The following is an 18795-nucleotide window of genomic DNA, read 5'->3' as shown; positions in this document are numbered from 1 at the left end:
GTGTGGAAGAGATGAGGCTAGAGAGTTAACCAAAGCAGATCATGTGATAACTGGAAAGGCTCCAGTAAGAAGTGAAAGCCAAGGCTGTGAGCAAGGGAAGTAACACCTTCAGATTTGCAGTGGAAAATGGTACCTGAACCTGTTTCCTCAACTGTAAAATGGTGGTAACAGCAGCACGGTAGAGCTGTCTGGAGAATTCAATGACATGATGCATGCAGAGTGCCTGGCAAATGGGATATTATTCATTCAGCTAAGAGAGTCCCTTCCATTGTGAAGCCTTGCACACAGCTCTGCAATGGTTATAACTGCAGTCTGCTGTAACTATTTATTTACTTATGCAGCTCTCTCAAACTGAGAAATGAAACAATCAAGGCAAAAGACCATGTCCCAGTCCTGTCTGTTTCCCATTCCCAGCATATAAGCCTAGCAACTAACTATTTGGCACTTGGTGAGTGTGGGCCAAGGACTGAAGCGGAAAAACACCTCATAGGGGCAAGTGGGTGGGATGCCGGGACAGGACATATCCTGCATTGGACAACAAGAGGACAAGCTTTGTTCCCACGAGAGATCCGGACTGCTGTGAAGTGCCGGCTGCTGCGAAGTGCCGGCTCTTGGCCTCCAGTACAGATCACCTTCCAGGACCTTTCTCTAAGAACGCTAAGTGCGAAAAAGTTTGCTTTCTCAGGTCAAATGAGTAGAGAATAATAAAATAAAGGTGGTTTTAAAAGTTCATTGTAGCCGCCGCTAGGCGTTAGTGAGGGGGTTGACTCGGTGTTTTTTAACTGGAAAAGCAAAATGCTGCCTTGTCCTGAGCTGCTTGGATCTTTGTGGAAGTAGGTGTGTTACACGTCTATATGAGGGATGAGCATGGGCTCGAATCCCGACCCATCCCCAGTCCGAGTCACAGTCATCCAGACTGGGAACCCACCAGACGCCCTGAGGGAGAGCAGGTGGGTGGAAATCAGGACAGGTGAATCGGGCCCTTATGGGCGGAAGAGCACGCGTTGAAAGCTACCGGACAATCTCCGGGCGGGCAAGTGAAGGAGATTCGGGGAGGGAACGGGGAAACGGAGTGTAAGAGGAAAGGGAATCACGGGCCTTTCGGGAGGGAGAGGTTAATCCGGGCTAGGCCGGGAGGAGGAACGCGCGTAGTGACGCCGGAGGCGGGCTCTCAGCGCTGCCTCCAGAAAACAGCAGGCCGCCCGGGGCAAACAGTGGGTTAAGGGGGCGGGCCCAGGGGGGTAGCCACGTGCCGGGCCGAGAGGCTATTGGCTCTCCTGGAGTTGTTTGTGAGACGCCATTAGTGACGTCGGGGCGCCGCAACAAGCCAATTGGCCGGGTCTCGGGGGTCGAGGTGGAGAGGAGGCGGCCGCCGCGGCACCGGGCCGGACTGGGCTGAGCAGAGCGCCAGCGCTGCCCGCGCAGGGTCCAGAACCCGAGTCCTAGAAGTGGTCGCCATCGCCATGCGCTGGGTCCGCGCGCTGCTGAAGAATGCGTCCCTGGCAGGGGCACCCAAATACATCGAGCACTTCAGCAAGTTCTCCCCATCCCCGCTGTCCATGAAGCAGTTTCTGGACTTCGGTACGAGTGAGCGGGAGGCGGCTGGCACCGGGGGTCTGCGAGGGGCGGGAGTGGGGGTGAAGGAGTCGTGGTCACGAAGGGTTAACTCGGAGGCTAAGGGAGGCCGAGTGACAGGGAAGGTTTTCTTGCAGGAGTCCAGACAGGAAAGAGTTAACGGGGAGGTAGGGGCCGCTTGGGCTTGAAAGGGTTAAGGGCACCCCGGCTGAAGAGACTGGGCTGTTAGGGGGACGTGGGGGCATTGAGAAGGAGGGGGTCCACGGTGTCTTACTGGGTTTTGTGAGAAGTCTTGGAGAGGAAGGGGCAGTGAGTCAGTGCCATTGGAGCAGGAGGGTGTATCCAGGCACTGAAGGGTTACTGGGGATTGTCCTGGCGACTCTAAGAGTAAAGGTCAGAGAGGAAATGGGGGGTGTTATGGGAGTGACTAGGGGGCATTGAGAGGTGCAGCCATCGGGAAGGAGACCTGCCCTGGGGGTCTGTTAGCAGGAGGGATTCTTTCAAATGAGTCAACAGGAGAGAGGCCCTGACTGGTACATCTCCCCCCACTGAAAGAGCTGGCCCCCAGCTGTCCTGGAGGACAAGGACACTTGAAGATCAAATCTCCTGTGGCCTTGCCGTCTGTCCCCAGCTGGGTAGGGGTCCAGGACACCATGAAATGGAGTCAGACAGCTTGTACCCATCCTTGGCTGCCCCTGGGTTCCTGGGCCAGGGTCTCCTACCACCAGTGATCTGGGAGTGGCAAGGCTGTGCCAACACGGTGACTGAAACAGGCGTTGTTTGGACAGTGTCTGTTCACACAGAATTTCTGTGGTGCCGGCTAGGGATTAGAAGGGGTTGCCCAGGTCTCTCAAGAGTTGAGGAGACAGTGCCTGGCTCAGGTTACAGCTGCGTCACTGATGGGAGGAGGTGGGGAGGTGGCAGCCAGGACACAGGGCATCTGTTGCCGATACTTGTTCACCTGCTTCCCTCCATATTTGAGCTCCTGCCATGTAGGAAAGCTTCCTGAGCCCACTCCCAGCCTCCAGCAGTTGTCTAGTCCAGACTGGACCCCAGTTAACAGAACCGTTACAGCAGGGAGGGACTCACAGTCAAGTGGTCCACTTGGAGTTCAGGGGGTAACACAGGTCTTCAGAGGGATAGTGACATGCCCTGGGTGACAGAGTTAAAAGCAGAACCTGGACTTAGAACCCAGGTCTCCTGACTCTAGGCCATGACCTCATTCGGTCCTCTACCTGCTCTTCATCTTCAAGCCAGACCAAGAATCTAAGTATTTGGGCCCTAGTTCCCCGACCCTGTCTACCTCTCAGGTGAGTGGGCATTAATGTAGGGGCAAGTCTACTGTGGACATAAAGACCACCTGGGCCACGATGATGCCGGGACCCTGTGGCTGCTGTGGTCTGGGCATAGCTTCCCTCAGCCAGGGGAGCTCATCTCAAGGTAGGATGGGTTTCCCAGCCTCCTCTGCCCACCTAGATCAAGTCCCGCAAAGTGAGTGTCTACTAGGAGGGAAAGAAAGAGAAGAAGTGAGATAACTTGGGCTGAGGCAGCACCCAGTGGGCCCAGGGTGGCCCTGTCCCCTGTGGTTGAAGGCAAGCAGGGTTCAGCTGGAGGTGGGGAAAGGCCACAACCTCCCTAAGGGTTAGGCTGAGTGGTGTGGTGGTCACTGCATGGGTCAGGAGGGGCCCCTTGTCGTGTGCCTCCTTGTCTTCTTGTCTCTTCTGAACCTTCAGGAAATGAAGTATTTAGTGACCTGACCCCCTTCCCCACCACTAAGAGGTCTTCTGGCTCCAGTGCTTTGTAACTCTTAGGCTCACCTTTCCCTCTGCCACCAGGGTCCAGCAATGCCTGTGAGAAAACCTCGTTCACTTTCCTCAGGCAGGAGCTGCCTGTGCGCCTGGCCAACATCATGAAGGAGATCAACCTGCTTCCTGACCGGGTGCTGAGCACACCCTCGGTGCAGCTGGTACAGAGCTGGTGAGACCCTTGGCTAGATCCCCATGCCCCCCACTCCACTGTCAGATGTCTGATGCTCCCAGCAGCCTTGCAGGAGGTGGGGAAAGAGGAGAGGCACAGGGACTTTGAGAGGTAGGGGAGTTCTCACAGTCAAGTGGGAATCCTAGGCCATAGCAGGGACTCAGATCAAGCTTCCAGCCTCCATGTCTCTGAGACAGCACTATACCCACCACCCTCCATTTTCTCGAAAAGGAAATCATCATTTTCACACCAAAACCCAAATCAGGCTCATGTCAACATTTGCCACCAGCCCTGACCCTGAAAATCTAGCACCTATTAGATAAAACATCTAGCTGGGGCAACTTTGTGGGAAACAGGAAGAAGTGAATCTTCAAATTGTATAATCCAAACAAATCAGCCTGTTTTGGATGTTGGAAAACACTCAGATAGACACAAGGATGGCACAGTACCAACCCCAAAGAGCTTTAGATGGGCAAAGAGCAAAAGTTTATTGCACAGAGCAGCAATAGCAGGGAGAAATTCTCAGTAAAGTTTACTCAAAAACTTTGTCCAGAGATAAGTATTAAAAACTGAATGACATTAACCAAAGGCCAATCACATGAAGGATAAACAAAAATGTGCTTTGTAACTGGGTGTGTGAGTAGCTAATCGTGGTTAATCTTCAGTGGCATGTGTGCAGAAATCTCTTGCCTGTTATTCTGGCTGTGGCAGGTCTGGTACTACTGTGGTTTCCTTTTCGATTTGGGGCATCCACACCCACTTGGAGCTCAGTGCTGCGTTAGGTTAGGGAAACAGCAGCCGAAGCTGCTCCTCAGGAGCCCATGATCTCATGGGGAGAATAAAAGGGGCCACCTGAAGAGGTCCATAATGGCAGGAGCAGTAAGCTACTGAAGAGTTTGTTTTCTTTAAATTCAAAGCAAAATAAGATTATTTTAAAATAACATTGGTTTCTTTCCCTCCCTGAAGAAGTATGACATGCCCACTTTGACATTTGGAGAACACAGAAAAGTAGATAAAAGAAAATGTCAGCCACTTCCCTCCACCCTCTAACCAAACATTCAGGTTTTGTACGTGCCCTTTGTTGATGCCCTTCCAGCTTTTTTCTGTGCGTGAATGTGCTACAAATGACTTATTCTAACTAAATGAGGATAAAGTAAGGAAAGACCAGGCACACGGTCTGTGCACAGTGAATTTCAGTTGAATCAGAACATTGTGGAGAAGATGAAACGGAGGCAGAGAGGGGGTGACGTGTCACTGGGCCTTATAGGTTGCCTAAGTGAACTTTGACCTAGAAAGAAGGGTAGCGCATTCAGACCAAAGGAACTGCTTGTGCAAAGGTGTGGAGGCAGGAGAGAGCCCGGCTAGGGCATCCAAGCACTCACTTTATGGACAGGGCACTGTTAGCGCAGGTGATGAAGGTGGATGGTGGGGACAGAGGGCAGAGCCTGATTTTTATGTGGCACAATGAGGTCACCCCTCACTGGGGCCTATCCCTTAAAGGTCCAGGACCTCTGAGCCAACCGGCATTTCCTGCCATGGGGCAGCGTGGAAGGCATGGGGAGGAGACAGAAGGTGCCATCTGTTCTCTCCAGCCCTCCTCCGGCTCTGTCCAGCTGAGTGACCTGGCTGCCTTTCCAGCTGGTCCTTAACTCCAGGGCAGGGTTTCTCGGGCCCGTCCTTGGACACTTGTTTCCTTGAAGAGTCAGGGGACGTGGGGGGGGAGGGCAGGGAGGTGCTGATGGCCCGTGATGCCCCCAAGGCCCATAGAGCCCCTTCTTTTTTAAAAACTATTCATTTATTATGTGCTGTGTTGCGTCTGAGCTGTGGCACGTGGGATCTTCCCTGTGTCATGGGGGATCTTTCATTACGGCACATGGATTCTCTACTTGCGGTGCAAGGGCTCAGTGGTTATAGCACACAGGCTGAGTTGCTCTGTGGCATGTGGGATCTTAGTTCCCTGACCAGGGATCGATCCCATGTCCTTTGCATTGCAAGGCAGATTCTTAACCACTGGCGCATCAGGGAAGTCCTAGAGTCCCTTCTTGAAAATCAGTTACACACGTCGGGGCTTGGCCTGACTTAGTTCTTCTCTCAAAGCTGGGAAGTAATGACCAGCAGGAGAGAGTGAAGTGAGACAAGAGGGAATGCTTCCCAGTGGATGATTCATTTAGAGGAGAGCAGGCCAAGGTATTGCTAGAGTGTGCTGACGCACTGAAGAGACAGCCTGCTGAGACTGTTTGCAGAGAGTGAGCATCAACCGCAGCAAGAGAGATTGTGGTCTGAGGGAAGGAAGGACTTCCTGAAACAGACCTCCCTCTCCATAGGAACCCCCTTGCCAGCTTGGATGATGGAAGTGGTGAGGGTAGGCAGTTTCACGAGAGGAAGGGGACAACCTACCAGAGAGCATGCCAAGAGGGCTACTGGCCTCAGAGACTGATGAGTGAGCAGTAAAACTTTTCCTTTGGAAATGGACAAGACCTGCGCACGTGCTATCGGTAACAGTGGTGGCAATATTTAACATGTGGCAACAGCTAATGGAGTTTCTACTCAGCTGGGGAGAGGTTCTAGGCAGGAATCACTGTGGGCAAGTGGGGAATTCCTATTTCTAAACGAACCTGATGGATTATTTCAACTGGACTCACTTGGGGTCATGGGATCCTGTTTTGGAGGTGACTGGAAGGTAAAGGAAAGCCCTGGGTATAGCACCGGCATGCCTGACTTTGAGGCTTGGCTTTTTGTGCTTGACTTTTGTGCCAGACTTAACGTTTGGCCAACCACATGGCCCCTCTGAGTCTCGGCTTCCTCATCTGTAAAATGGGTGAGATGCCACTGCCGGATGTGGAAGTACACGGAACTCTACACACGAGTGATGTCTGTGATCTTCCGGCAGCAACACCTTCTGGCCAAAGAGAATGTGTTGTGGCAGAGGTTCTCTTAAGAGTGTAGTCATGGCATGGTGGCAGACGACAGTGACAGAGGCAGACACACCGGAAGGCCTGCTGGCGATCAGGAGCTGCTCTGAGCCTGTCCTTACTCACTGACCCTTCACAACAACCTTGCGAAGTAGGCCTTTTTATCACCCCTGTTTTGTAGATGAAGAAACTGAGGTTCAGAGAGATTAAGAAACTAGTCTGAGCTCATCAGGTAGTAAGTGGTAGAGCCGGGATTCCAACCCAGGCTGTGTGATCTGGAGGCTGTGCTCACAAAGGAAAGGGAGAGAGCCGTGTTCTGGAGGAGTCAGAGATTTCTAAGCAAAGCAGGTCAGTGGGAAAGTAGATTTTCTTTACAGAGATTGTTTGATGGCTAGTGTTGCGGGGGTCCAGAGGGGTAACCTTGACATCTCGCTGGGGAGAGTGACAGGCTGACAAAGGGCACGGAGTTGGGGATGTATCTGGAAAATGGAGGGTTGAGTGAGAGTTGCAGAGTAGAATCAAATGACAGTGAGTCACTCCTGTGACCAGTAGTGCCTTTGCAGGGGTGTAGTATGGGAAGGGGGTAAGAGTGGGTGCCTCGGCACCTTCTCATGAACCTCCCTTGCCTCAGCAAGGTATGTGGATACCAGACCCAGTAATCTTTGCCCTTGAAAAGAATCACCACCTCACTGGTTCTGGGCACCCAGGGCCTGCTCTGTGCCAGGCCCAGGGCTGTAGCCAAAACCTGCCATTGAATCCCTCAGCCATCACTTACGTATTCAGAGTGGAGGCCGGCCACCAGCATCGCCTCCTCTGATCTGTTCCTGCTCCTGCGAGGCCCACTTCACACAGTGGGACTGGGAGCAGTGCCATCAGCAATGGGACCCGGGTCGGCCTGGCTCAGGGCCGCGCCCAGCGCCCCTCCGCAGGCAGCTTCCAGACACCAACACGCCTCCACCTCTCCCCTCCTCACAGGGCCTTTGTCTTGTTCACACCCTGGTCCCCAGCGGCTGTGGACACGAGTGTGCACACACACCCACAGGCGCCCAGATTCACACCGGCTCCCCACTCCTCTGCCCACACAAGCCTGCGCGTGCCTCCTCCCCCTCTGCCAGATGCTCATTCCGACACCCCTAGCCCAGGCTCATCCACGCACACTCACACAGGGACACACATGCGCCTTCCTCCCGCCAAATCCCACCCCTCCCCACTGCCAAATCCAGGGTTCTGGATTGGCTGGAAAGCCCCAGAAGGCAGGGTCTGGGGCCTCCACGTGACTTGGTAGAGGGGAGGTGGGGACACTCCAGCTGTCACCCAGGAAGTCCTGGGCAGCCTTGGTTACTGCTGAGGTCGACAGGCCGGGCCTTCCTGGAGCTTCACCTTGGCCCCACTGCCTGTTCTGCCAGGCCCAGGGCAGGTGACAGCTCTGTCGTTGCATCACTGCTCCAGACTAAGCCCAGCTCTTTCTCTGACCGGCCAGGGTGGGCAGCCCTGGAGCCAGCATCACTCCCTCCCCAACATCTTTCCCTTTTCAGGACCACGGGTGAGGTCTGGCCTGCCAGACTCTTGAGGGGTTTCAGGCCCAGTCACGGTTCCCCTGGGAGAATTCTCATCATCCATCCTTCCTGGAGTACACCCAGGACCACTCCCCTGCTGGAATGTCCCCCAGAGGAAGGCGGGCAGAGATTCTAATCCCTGCTTCACAGTCCAGGAGACTGAGGCCTGAATGAGGCTGCAGCTCTCCCCAGAGCCCTGCCAGCTGGCGCTCCCACTGCCAGTCCATCCTGGTGTCCTTTATTTTACTTCAAGCTACCCTCCTTGGTGGTTCATTAGGCAGCCACAGTGGGTGGGGCTACCAGCGAGAGCACTCATCCTGTCACCAACCCCCAATCCTGGCCTAGCTGGTCAGAGCCCCGTAGTTCCAACCTCCTCCCTCTCTATTTGCCCCGGGCCTTGGGAAGGGGTTCCTGGGCACCTATCCCCCCAGCTGGTCTCCTGTCTCTCCTGTCTCTGTCTGTTCCCACCATTGCATACTTGCAGATCCTCCTCTCAAATCCCCTCTCCCTCTAAGAGTCACATGAGCATGAAGCTTTCTCTTGGGCATGGGATCCAGGGATCTGGAGTAACACAGGCCTGTGAGAGAGCATTCCAGCTCTGCATGTTGACTTGCTTATCTGTAAAATGGGTCCAGCAGTAGCATACACACCGCAGAGTCATTGTGGAGGTTAAACTAGGGGAGCACAGAGCAGAGCCTAGCATAGGGCCAGCACCGTAGACACTGGCCGCCCTCACCGTGGACATCAGCAGCATCACTGTTAGGACCAATATAGACTGTGAGCACTTGGCCATGTGGTGTAGACTGGCGTCAGACAGACCTGGGTTTGAATCCCAGTGTGAATGCTTACTGTGTGACCTCAAACATATTATCTGCCCTCTCTGAGCTGATTTCCTTATCTGCAAAAGGGGGAAATAGCACACGCTCAGAGATGAAAGCCCCTGCATAGACTCTGAGCACTGCTACTGCTGCTGCTAAGTCACTTCAGTCGTGTCCGACTGTGTGACCCCATAGACGGCAGCCCACCAGGCTCCCCCGTCCCTGGGATTCTCCAGGCAAGAACACTGGAGTGGGTTGCTGTTTGCTTCTCCAATTCATGAAAGTGAAAAGCGAAAGTGAAGTCACTCAGTCGTGTCTGACTCTTGGCGACCCCATGGACTGCAGCCTACCAGGCTCCTCCGTCCATGGGATTTTCCAGACAAGAGTACTGGAGTGGGGTGCCATTGCCTTCTCCGGACTCTGAGCACAGGTGAGCACTAATGGTCACTGGGTAAGCATCGGCTATTGTTATTCTCCAGGAATTCTGAGGTGAGGCCGTAGGGGGCTGCTCTGACTGTCTGCTGGGGCGCTGAGGTTGGTGAGGGGGTTCCAGGGAGAGCTGATCACCTCTGCTCTCTGGGCTCCCCTACCAGTGACTCTGCCACCTCCTGCCAGGCGCTGTGCTGGGCCCTGTGTGGGGAAGGCGGGCAGCAGCAGCAGGGCTGGGAAAGCCCCATCTGTTCTCCGCGGCTGTCCGGAGCGTGACAGATTCAAACATGGTATGATTCAGAGCCTGTGCCCAGGGTAACCAGGAGGAGTGTGTCACGTGCCACCCAGGGACTAAGAGGGCGCACTCAGCTGTTGACAGTGTCTGAGCCACTGTACATAACAAGAGCAAGCATTTAAAGTGCTCAGTATTTGCTAGGCACTGTGTTAATTACCACATTTCATTCTCAGCACAAAGCAGTGATAGCAGTAGGTACAATACCCTCCCTTTCTCTGATAAGGAAACTCAGGCCCAGAGAGGTTCCATGACTTCCCAGAGCCACACAGCTCAAAGTGGAAAAGCCCAGCGTGGGACTTGCAGGGCCAGCTTCAAAGCTAGCTCTTTCACTGTCTTCTCTGCTGGGTTAAGCAAGAGAGGGGAGACTGGCAGTAGGTGAAGGGAGCAGGGCACTCCAGGCAGAGAGAACCACGGACCGAGGGGCTGAGCCTCTTTGGGCAGCCAACACTGTGTAGTGGCAGAAGCGCCGGAGGCCTGTCTTCACCGCCCAGCTGCGGAACTGCCTCAGGCCTCAGTTGCGGAGACTGTGAAACGGGGCTCATTCCTGCTGTTCTTACTGTTAAGGTCAAAGCCCTGCGTACAGGGGACTTTGGACTGTGGTGGGAGCTCTTCAAGAGGGACTGTTAGGCCCCCAGGGCCCTCCCTGGTCAGACTCTCAGCGGCCCCTCCTTCCTGCCCCTGAAGTGTTTCTGCCAGAGAGAGGCTCAGCTCTCCGCCTTCCCCAAGAGAGTGAACTGCTGTAGGCTGAGGTGTCGGTAGGAAAGCAGTGTCTCCCCGCCTCCCAGTGGGGACGGGGCGGGGGTGGGGGGACAGTGGCTCCAGTTTGGCAGCATCTAGGCATCTGGGCCCCTTTAGGCTCTCCGTGGGCTCCAGCCCCACCCCGTGTCAGAGCTGGGCATGCCCAGTCCCCACCAACTCCCCCCCACCTCGTTTTTCCCACCCACCATTTAAAATCTAGTTCCCTAGGAATTGGGAATAGGATGACAGCTCCTGGTGTCCAGAGTCAGTGTGTGAGGATGTCTCCTTGAACCCCTGCTCTGTGAGAGCACTGGGCTGGCCCACGGGATACAGCAGCGACCCTGCAGGCAGACACCATGACGGCTGGGGAGGCTGAGTGCCTTGCTGTCACTGCTGGTCTTGGGCAAGGCCCCCTCCCCAGTCTGGGCCTCAGTCTGCTCACCAGGAGCCCTGTGGGTGGGGTGGCCACCAAGCCCCTTTGAAGACTGCTATTCTAGGACAGCAAAGCAAAGGCCCTCTGAGAACCAACAAATGGGGGCCTGGCCCTGAGCTAAGGTGGTACCCCCCTCCCCTCCTGTATAGGTATGTCCAGAGTCTCCTGGACATCATGGAGTTCCTGGACAAGGACCCTGAGGACCATCGGACCCTGAGCCAGTGAGTGAGGCCCTGGCTAGGGGCTGGAGGGCAGGTGTGACCCACAGCCCCAGGGACAGAAATGCCCGTAGGATGACGGAAATGTCCCTGTCCTTGGGGATATCCAGGGTGAGCAGGGAGACAGCCCTCAATCCTTGTGTGTCTTGTGGGGGGAGCCCAGGACCAACCCTGTGGAGCTGCCAGGCTGTCAGGCAGGCAGTGGGACGGCCTTCTGGAGGAGTGGGCTGGGAAGAGTCGAGTGGGTGAAGGCACTGTGGAGAGAAGGGCAGAGCCGGGACAGGCTGAGGGTGTCCTAGAGCCAACATCTCCCCCCCTTCGAAGGTTCACTGACGCCCTGGTCACCATCCGGAACCGCCACAATGACGTGGTGCCCACAATGGCTCAGGGCGTGCTGGAGTACAAGGACACCTATGGCGATGACCCCGTCTCCAACCAGAACATCCAGTACTTCCTGGACCGCTTCTACCTCAGCCGCATCTCCATCCGCATGCTCATCAACCAGCACAGTGAGCGGGCGCAGGGCCATTCACTGTTCAGAGGTTTACAGAAAGCAGAACTGTGTCACTTCTTTCTGTGGTATTCATAACAATCTCATTACACTAGGAAACAGGTGGTTTTCTAGAGTTTCTTATTCTAGGAGAATTAACTATGAGTGTTGCAAAATCATAGCCAATCATTAAATACACAAGATGGTAAAAATTATTTTAATGTATAGCAAAAGAGAAGAATTAAATATAACGTAGAATGTGTGGGAACGAGACTTCTGAGAAGAAGAATGTTTCAGGCCTGCAAAGGTCCAAACTGGCCTGATTCGAGGTTATAGGGTCTGGTCAGAGGAGAGAGGGTAGGAGGGTGGGAAGTGGGTGTTAGAGTCAGAAGTGTTAGAAATAGAGGTGGGGTCTTGGAGAGCCAGGGGAAGAGGGAGGGAGCGCTGAGGCACATGGCCCCGCCAACTGTGCCCACCGTTTCTGCCTGTAGCCCTGCTCTTTGACGGCAGAACCAACCCTGCCCACCCCAAACACATCGGCAGCATCGACCCCAACTGCAATGTCTCTGAGGTGGTGAAGGGTGAGTCGTCCTCACTGTGCCTGGCCCACAGAGGAGCCCCAGTGAACCCCCAAGTTTACCTGGCCAGAGGGTGACCCATTCCCCAGTGGGTGGGGGCCACATCCCCATGGGTTTAATGTTGGTGGCACCCACTGTTGATACCAAGAGAATTGCCTGCTGTGGGGAGGCCACCCCATTCTCTGATGACCTCTGCTTCTCTCAGATGCCTACGACATGGCCAAGCTCCTGTGTGACAAGTATTACATGGCCTCTCCTGACCTGGAGATCCAGGAGATCAACGGTGAGCGAATGAGGCTGTGTGTGTCTAAGGGCTGGGGACATGGGAGAGGGAAGTGATGTAGGAGTCAGGAAACGAGGGAGAAGCAGAGCTATTATTATTATTATTAATTTATCTAGTAAATATTTATTAAGCAGTAAACACAACAGGCTAGGTCCCTGTTCCCATGGAGTCACATTCTTGGTGTTGGGGAAGTTGGGGAACGGGGCCTTTAGCCAGTGAGTACATAATAAACAAGCTAATTTCAGCATGATATGTGACAGGAAGGAAACAAAATGAGATATCCTGACAGGCATGGGTAGGAGCAGCGTATTATGGGATGTCAGTTTGGCTGTCCTCCCGGATCCAAAAATGCTTAATTTGAGAGGTTTTCTCTCACTAGCCCCTGGGATAGAATGGCCAAAGCCGGCTATACCCCCTCACGTCCCAGTTGCAGCCTGGCGAAGTTTTGGGAAAGAGGATGTGGAAGGCAGAGCCTGGGAGTTGATCACACCACTTCCCTGAGTCTCCCAGCTGCAGAGGAGGCTGAGAATTTAGTCTCTAGCTGGGCAGTTCGGAGAAGGCAATGGCACCCCACTCCAGTACTCTTGCATAGAAAATCCCATGGACGGAGGAGCCTGGTGGGCTGCAGTCCATGGGGTCGCTAGGAGTCGGACACGACTGAGCGACTTCACTTTCACTTTTCACTTTCATGCATTGGAGGAGGAAATGGCAACCCACTCCAGAATTCTTGCCTGGAGAATCCCAGGGACGGGGGAGCCTGGTGGGCTGCCATCTATGGGGTCGCACAGAGTTGGACATGACTGAAGCGACTTAGCAGCAGCAGCTGGGCAGTTACATGCTAGTTAAAACTTTGGGGGAGGCAGGCGTCTATTACTAAAAGAAGAAAGGGGAGGATGGCTACAAGGGTCCTACTTTGGATGGAGTAGTTGAGAAACAGAAGGACCAGTGTGGTGGGGTTAGGAGATTGAAGGGGTGAGGGGCGGGAGAGAGAAGCTGGGCACGCAGGGCCTGTGGGCTACAGACGGGAGCTGGGATTTTGAGAAACCACTGGAGGTTTGAGGCACAGTGATGACAGGATCTGAGTAACATTCTAAAGATTAATTTAGAGGTTGGAGGAGGCAGGAGAGGACCCAGGAAGACCAGTTAGGAGGTCACTGCAGGTTTAGGCAAGGGGAGGGGAAGGCAGCAGAGAGGAAAAGAAGGGGGTGAACTGGATAAACACCTTGGAGGTGGAGGGGTGAGGAGGCCCAGAGACCTGGAAGTTACCTCTCCCCTCCCCACCTCCCGCTGCTGCTTAGCCACTCTGGCCTGTGCGCCAGAAACCTGAGGTGTCCATGCCTCTATGTCTGCAAGTCGCACTGCCCATATCCTAGTCTTTCCTTAAGAACTGTTCAAGTCCAGCTCCTCTGCAAAGCCTCCCCAGACCTCCCAGAGAGGAGTTAGGCCCTGCCTGCCCCCAGTGGACCTCTACATTGCGCTGTTTAAATTACTTGGGGGCAGAAACCGAAGGGCAGAGACAGGCCGCTTTACTTCCGGATCCCCAGGGTCAAGCCCGGAGCCTCGCACACAGCTCTGGGTACACCTGATGTGAAAGTGAGGTGTGCGTTTCTCTGTCTAGACATGAATTTCTGAGAGGGTAGGGCTGAATTTTATTCAACTTTTTGTCTCCGCTTGCCTAGCACAGGGCCTCAGATTCCCTCATTCATTGATCTGTTGCACATTTATTTAGCTTCTGCTACATACAGAGCTCTGTGCCAGGCACCAGGAAGATACTCAGTCCCTAAAACGAAGAAACTCTCCAGGTTAGAGTGATTCTTAGGAAGTAGGATGCTGGTGTCAGGATCACCTGGGTAGCCCCTTCCTCTCTCCCCTGGGTGAAAAGCTCTCCAGGGGATTCTGGTATCAAGGTGAATGCTAATAGGCTAGGTATAGCATAGATAGATACTATTTGAGTGGATAAATGATGAACAAATGGATAAACAGTGGATGAATGGAAGGATGGATCTGTACTCTGAATGAATGGATAGATGGAAAAGATAGACGTTTGAACAGATGAATAGACTGGAAGACAATTGGATGGTTGGATGGGTAGATAGATGAATGAATGGATGTTGAATGGATTGATTGATGAATGGGTGGATACTGGATGGATGGATGGACAGACACTATGATGGATGGATATTACATGGAGAGGTAAATGGATGAATGGACACTGAATGAATGAATAGATGGATGAACGAATGAGCAGACGGATGGACCATGGATGGTGGTTGAGTGCTGGGTGTTAGGTGCTGGTGAATGAATGCTGAATGGTGACCTCTTGACAATCTCCTGATCTTTGGTCTGGACTTCCCTGGCAGCATCCAACTCCAAACAGCCGATTCACATGGTCTATGTCCCCTCCCACCTCTACCACATGCTTTTTGAACTCTTCAAGGTGAGGAGCCTGGGGGACGCTCCTTTGGGAGGGTGGGGGGTGGTTCGGTCTAGGCTGCTCTCACTGTATCTTACCACCTTTCCCACTGCAGAATGCCATGCGGGCGACTGTGGAAAGCCATGAGTCCAGCGTCACTCTTCCGCCTGTCAAGGTCATGGTGGCCTTGGGCGAGGAGGACCTTTCCATCAAAGTATGTGACCCTTGACTTTGAGAGCCCGAGGGCAGTGGTATGGAGACTTCCCTCCTGCCAGGAGATGGGCTTAGGGAAGACGCTGGGGGTGAGGAAGACCTGAGAAGAGCAGGGGTGCGGTGTGGAGAAAACTGAGGTCTAGAGACCCTGACGTGTCCTGTCTCCCCTAGATGAGTGACCGAGGTGGGGGTGTTCCTTTGAGGAAGATTGATCGACTCTTCAGTTACATGTACTCCACAGCCCCCACGCCCCAGCCCGGCACCGGGGGAACCCCACTGGTGAGCTGGCTTCACTCCAGTCCCCCGACCTCCTGAAGAATGCCTGTCAGTCTTCTGGTCTCTTCTTACCAAACTGTCACACACGCCCGTCACTCGCTTCCCCACCTCCCGTGGTCCCTCCATCCTGTGGGCCGTGTGTGACGTCAGTCAGCTCTTCCGGGTCTGGGCCTCCTTGTTCCTCCTCCCTCTCCGCAGCCTGCGCCTCCCTACCTACCTGTGGGTGTCTGTCTGTCACCTTGCCTCAGTTCTCCCCGTCCTCTCTCTCTCTCCTCAAGTAACTACCTCTCTCTTGGCATTGTTCATCTCACCCGCACCTCCGTGTCCATTCCCAGTGTAATAGGCGGAGCGAAGTGTGGGAAATAGAGACAAAGAGGTGCCCAGTGACCTGCGCAGATGCCTAACTACCAGGGCCAGCCTCCTCTCCTGCCCTGCTCGCTGCTCCCCACCCCCACCATGCCCTGCAGCCTTCCTCCCCCACTGGACTGATTCCCCCCTCCCTACAGTCCCCATCTTGTCTCCGAGCTGTCCCTCTCTCCTGTCCCCTCCTCACCCTGGTGCTGGGAGCCCCCTGTACGACCTGAGCTTAGCCATCCTCACTCAGCATATAGGTCTCTGCAGCTCCAGGGAGCCCAGGCCCAGTGTCTCAGCGCGCTCCTTTCCCACCTCTTGCAGGCTGGCTTCGGGTATGGGCTCCCCATTTCCCGCCTCTATGCCAAGTACTTCCAGGGGGACCTGCAGCTCTTCTCCATGGAGGGCTTTGGGACCGACGCTGTCATCTATCTCAAGGTGAGGGCCCCTGCCTGCAAAGCCCGCCCAAGGGGCGGGGATGGGTTGCTGACAGGTCGGGCCTGTTCTTAGGTTTCTTTTCCATCCCTCCAATCTTTACCTGATTTCAGACTGAGAATCAGAGCAGAGCTATGGTTCCCCAGCCACCAGGCACTCCTAAGTTGGCAGGCAGGTTTAGGGAGTCTGTGGTACATGAATGAGACCCTGTTCTGGGAACCCTTGACTTGTGAGGAAGCATGGAGAACTCATTCAGCTCAGGGGGCGACATAGGCCCAGAGCTGGTGACCTTCTTCAAGGTCACACAGCCTGCCTCCTCCCTCTCCCGCCCTGACCTTTAAGTGAACAGCCTTTTTAAACAGAGCAAGCCACAGAAGGGACAGACGCTTTTATGGGTCTTTCTGGTTTAGTCATCTCAGCCAGTGTGGCACCTGGCTGGACTGACATGTGGGCCATAGTTAGTGGCCGCTGGAGCCCACCGCTGGGCAAGGGTGGTCCGCCAGGGAGTGGGCAAGGTGCAGGAAAGCAAGAGAGGCTGACCTTTGACGCCCCTCAGGCCCTGTCCACGGACTCAGTGGAGCGTCTGCCTGTCTACAACAAGTCAGCCTGGCGCCACTACCAGACCATCCAGGAGGCCGGCGATTGGTGTGTGCCCAGCACGGAGCCCAAGAACACGTCCACGTACCGTGTCAGCTAGGAGCTACCGCACTCACCTACACCCAGGAGAATGGACTGCTGTCGCTGGGTCCGGCCACCGTGGTGACCCTCCCCATTCCCCGCCCCCCCCAGGTGCAGGAGGCTCTCCCTATTGACCAGCTTCTGTCTTCAGAAATCACTGCAGTGACCAGTCTGTGGTGGCCCCTAAGTGCCAATCTCTGTCTCCATGGAGACCCCTTGGTGGTCTCCCTGGGTCCAGTCTCTGTGGGCAACACCTGAGGATTGGAGGATGTCTCCATCCTGATGGGGTGTTCCAGAGATAGGTTTCCATGGCAGTCTTTCTTTCTGAGCCCAGAACTGCCACTTCTCTGCCAGGGGCCCTAGGTCCCCCTCGCTGCCCACCACAGCCCTGGCCTTCCAAGTGGACGCTCCTGCTTGCCTTACTGTCCTGGCCCATGCCGGTACCCTGGCGCTGGTCTGGTGTCAGTGTTGGGAAGGGGCCAGGTGCCTGCCACATCTGGGGTAGTGGGAGGGAACCCCTGATTGGGAATCTGGTCCTATAGTCTCTCCCTCCTCTCTAAGGTCAAAGGTAGGAGGGAGGGGTTTCTCACCTGGGGTTCACCCCTAAAGCCGAATTATCTGGGAGGACACAGAGGTCAGCCACCCAACCTCTCCTCCCTGTAGGTAACCCCAGCAATGTTTCTGCCACCTCCCGAGCCCTTCCCCTGCATGTCCTCATGTGCATACACCTACCCACCGCCCACGGTCCCTCGTGAGCTCCAGACCCCAACTCCCACTGTGCCTGGACATGCGTGTGCTTGGGGTGGCTTTCTCCCTAGGATGTTGTGTGTATATAGCTAGTTTTATAGCCCCAAAAGCCTCTACCCTTCCCCTTAGCACACAGGGGGTTAAAGTTGTGTGCTCCTCCCAGTGGCTATGATGGTGACAGTGACATCTACAGTAAAGAGGAGATGGAATGAGACTGCGGCCCATCTGCTTTCCTGGGGGAGGGAGATCCTCTTGTACAAATGTATGCAGACTGCAGTCCCTGTGATCAACACGCGACATGCTGAGGACAAGACCCGGTGCATGCCAAGTACAACAGTGGCCAGGGCCGTCCGTTCGGAATACTTGACAGGGCGGCACCAGTGACAGACCTGTGGCCCTGCCACACTCAGAGCCCAGCCCAACCCCCAGCCGGGGCGAACAGGAAGGCCACTGGCACATCATAAGCGTTTATTGAGAGAAACTAAGTACCGCCTCCCCCTTCACATGCAGGTGGGCACCCAGATAGCTCCTCATGGCTTCAAGGACTTGGGAGCTTTCCATCCTCCCCACCAGCCCCTCTGGGGCCCAGGTGGTACTAGTGCCCCCATGTCCAGTCCCCCCTCTGAAGCCCCTCTCTCAGCACAGACAGCAGAAAGGAAAAAAGAACTGAGACCCAGAGAACAGGGGTCACAGCCACAGCCCTTGGGCTGGAGCGAGGGGAGTGGGTGTATGGGGGCCTGTCTGCTGCTCCAGGCTGGTGGGAGGAGGTGAAGGGAGGTTTCTAGTCTAAGGCCTCTGACCTTACTGCTAACTCTGGCCAGTGCTACAAAGGCTGGGCTAGCTGCTGGCCAGCACCATGCCTGGACACTGGACACACTCACCCTAGAAGGACAGACACCTTCCCTGGGCTCTGGGATGGCTTCCACCCCAACCCAGGGAGCGGGCCCCACCCCTCCTGTCTGCCAGGTCTGGAGCCCACGGAGGCCCTGATAAGAACCAGGATAGGTGGGGGAGGGCTGATGAACCTTTTCAATTTAGCAGCTTTCAGGGGGCCTCCCAGATTTTGCCTCTCTGCCTGGCTGGGGTGAGGATTCACCAGTTAAGGGCCATCTAGGCATTGATGGGGGTGTCATATGTCCCCACCAGTTCCCAAGTTTGCCATCTTCAGAGAGGTTCCAGGTGGCCTCCGCAGGAGCAGCAGAAGTGGGCCCAACTTGGAGAGTAGGTCAAAACCCAGGCTTTGTGTGGGCCTCAGGAGGGGCAGACCTGCAGGGGCATCATCCTACCACTGAGACCCCTCCCTTCTAAAGCCCTTGCAAAGATGTCTCTGCTCTTCTGTTGAGGAGTGCAGACTGGGAGTCTGCTTTGAGTGCAACTTGC

At 54.9% G+C, this 18795-nt stretch overlaps 1 protein-coding gene across 3 annotated transcripts; it reads left to right on the top strand.

Annotated features, from left to right (window-relative positions):
* Positions 1-1359: 1359 nt before the first annotated feature.
* PDK2 (pyruvate dehydrogenase kinase 2) lies at positions 1360-17629 on the top strand. 3 transcript variants are annotated; one of them, XM_024980196.2, is made up of 12 exons: positions 1508-1581; positions 2786-2885; positions 3411-3552; positions 10883-10954; positions 11276-11460; positions 11933-12022; positions 12225-12302; positions 14663-14739; positions 14831-14929; positions 15100-15207; positions 15880-15993; positions 16547-17629. In XM_024980196.2, the coding sequence occupies exons 3-12, from the start codon at positions 3485-3487 to the stop codon at positions 16685-16687; spliced, it is 1032 nt and encodes a 343-aa protein (XP_024835964.1). In that variant the 5' UTR covers positions 1508-1581; positions 2786-2885; positions 3411-3484; the 3' UTR covers positions 16688-17629.
* The last annotated feature ends 1166 nt before the right edge of the window (positions 17630-18795 follow it).

The sequence above is a fragment of the Bos taurus genome, chromosome 19 (genome assembly GCF_002263795.3).
Source record: "Bos taurus isolate L1 Dominette 01449 registration number 42190680 breed Hereford chromosome 19, ARS-UCD2.0, whole genome shotgun sequence".
Taxonomy (NCBI): domain Eukaryota; kingdom Metazoa; phylum Chordata; class Mammalia; order Artiodactyla; family Bovidae; genus Bos; species Bos taurus.
Note: the sequence above shows the minus strand (reverse complement) of the source record. Positions and strands in the feature narration are given on the sequence as shown.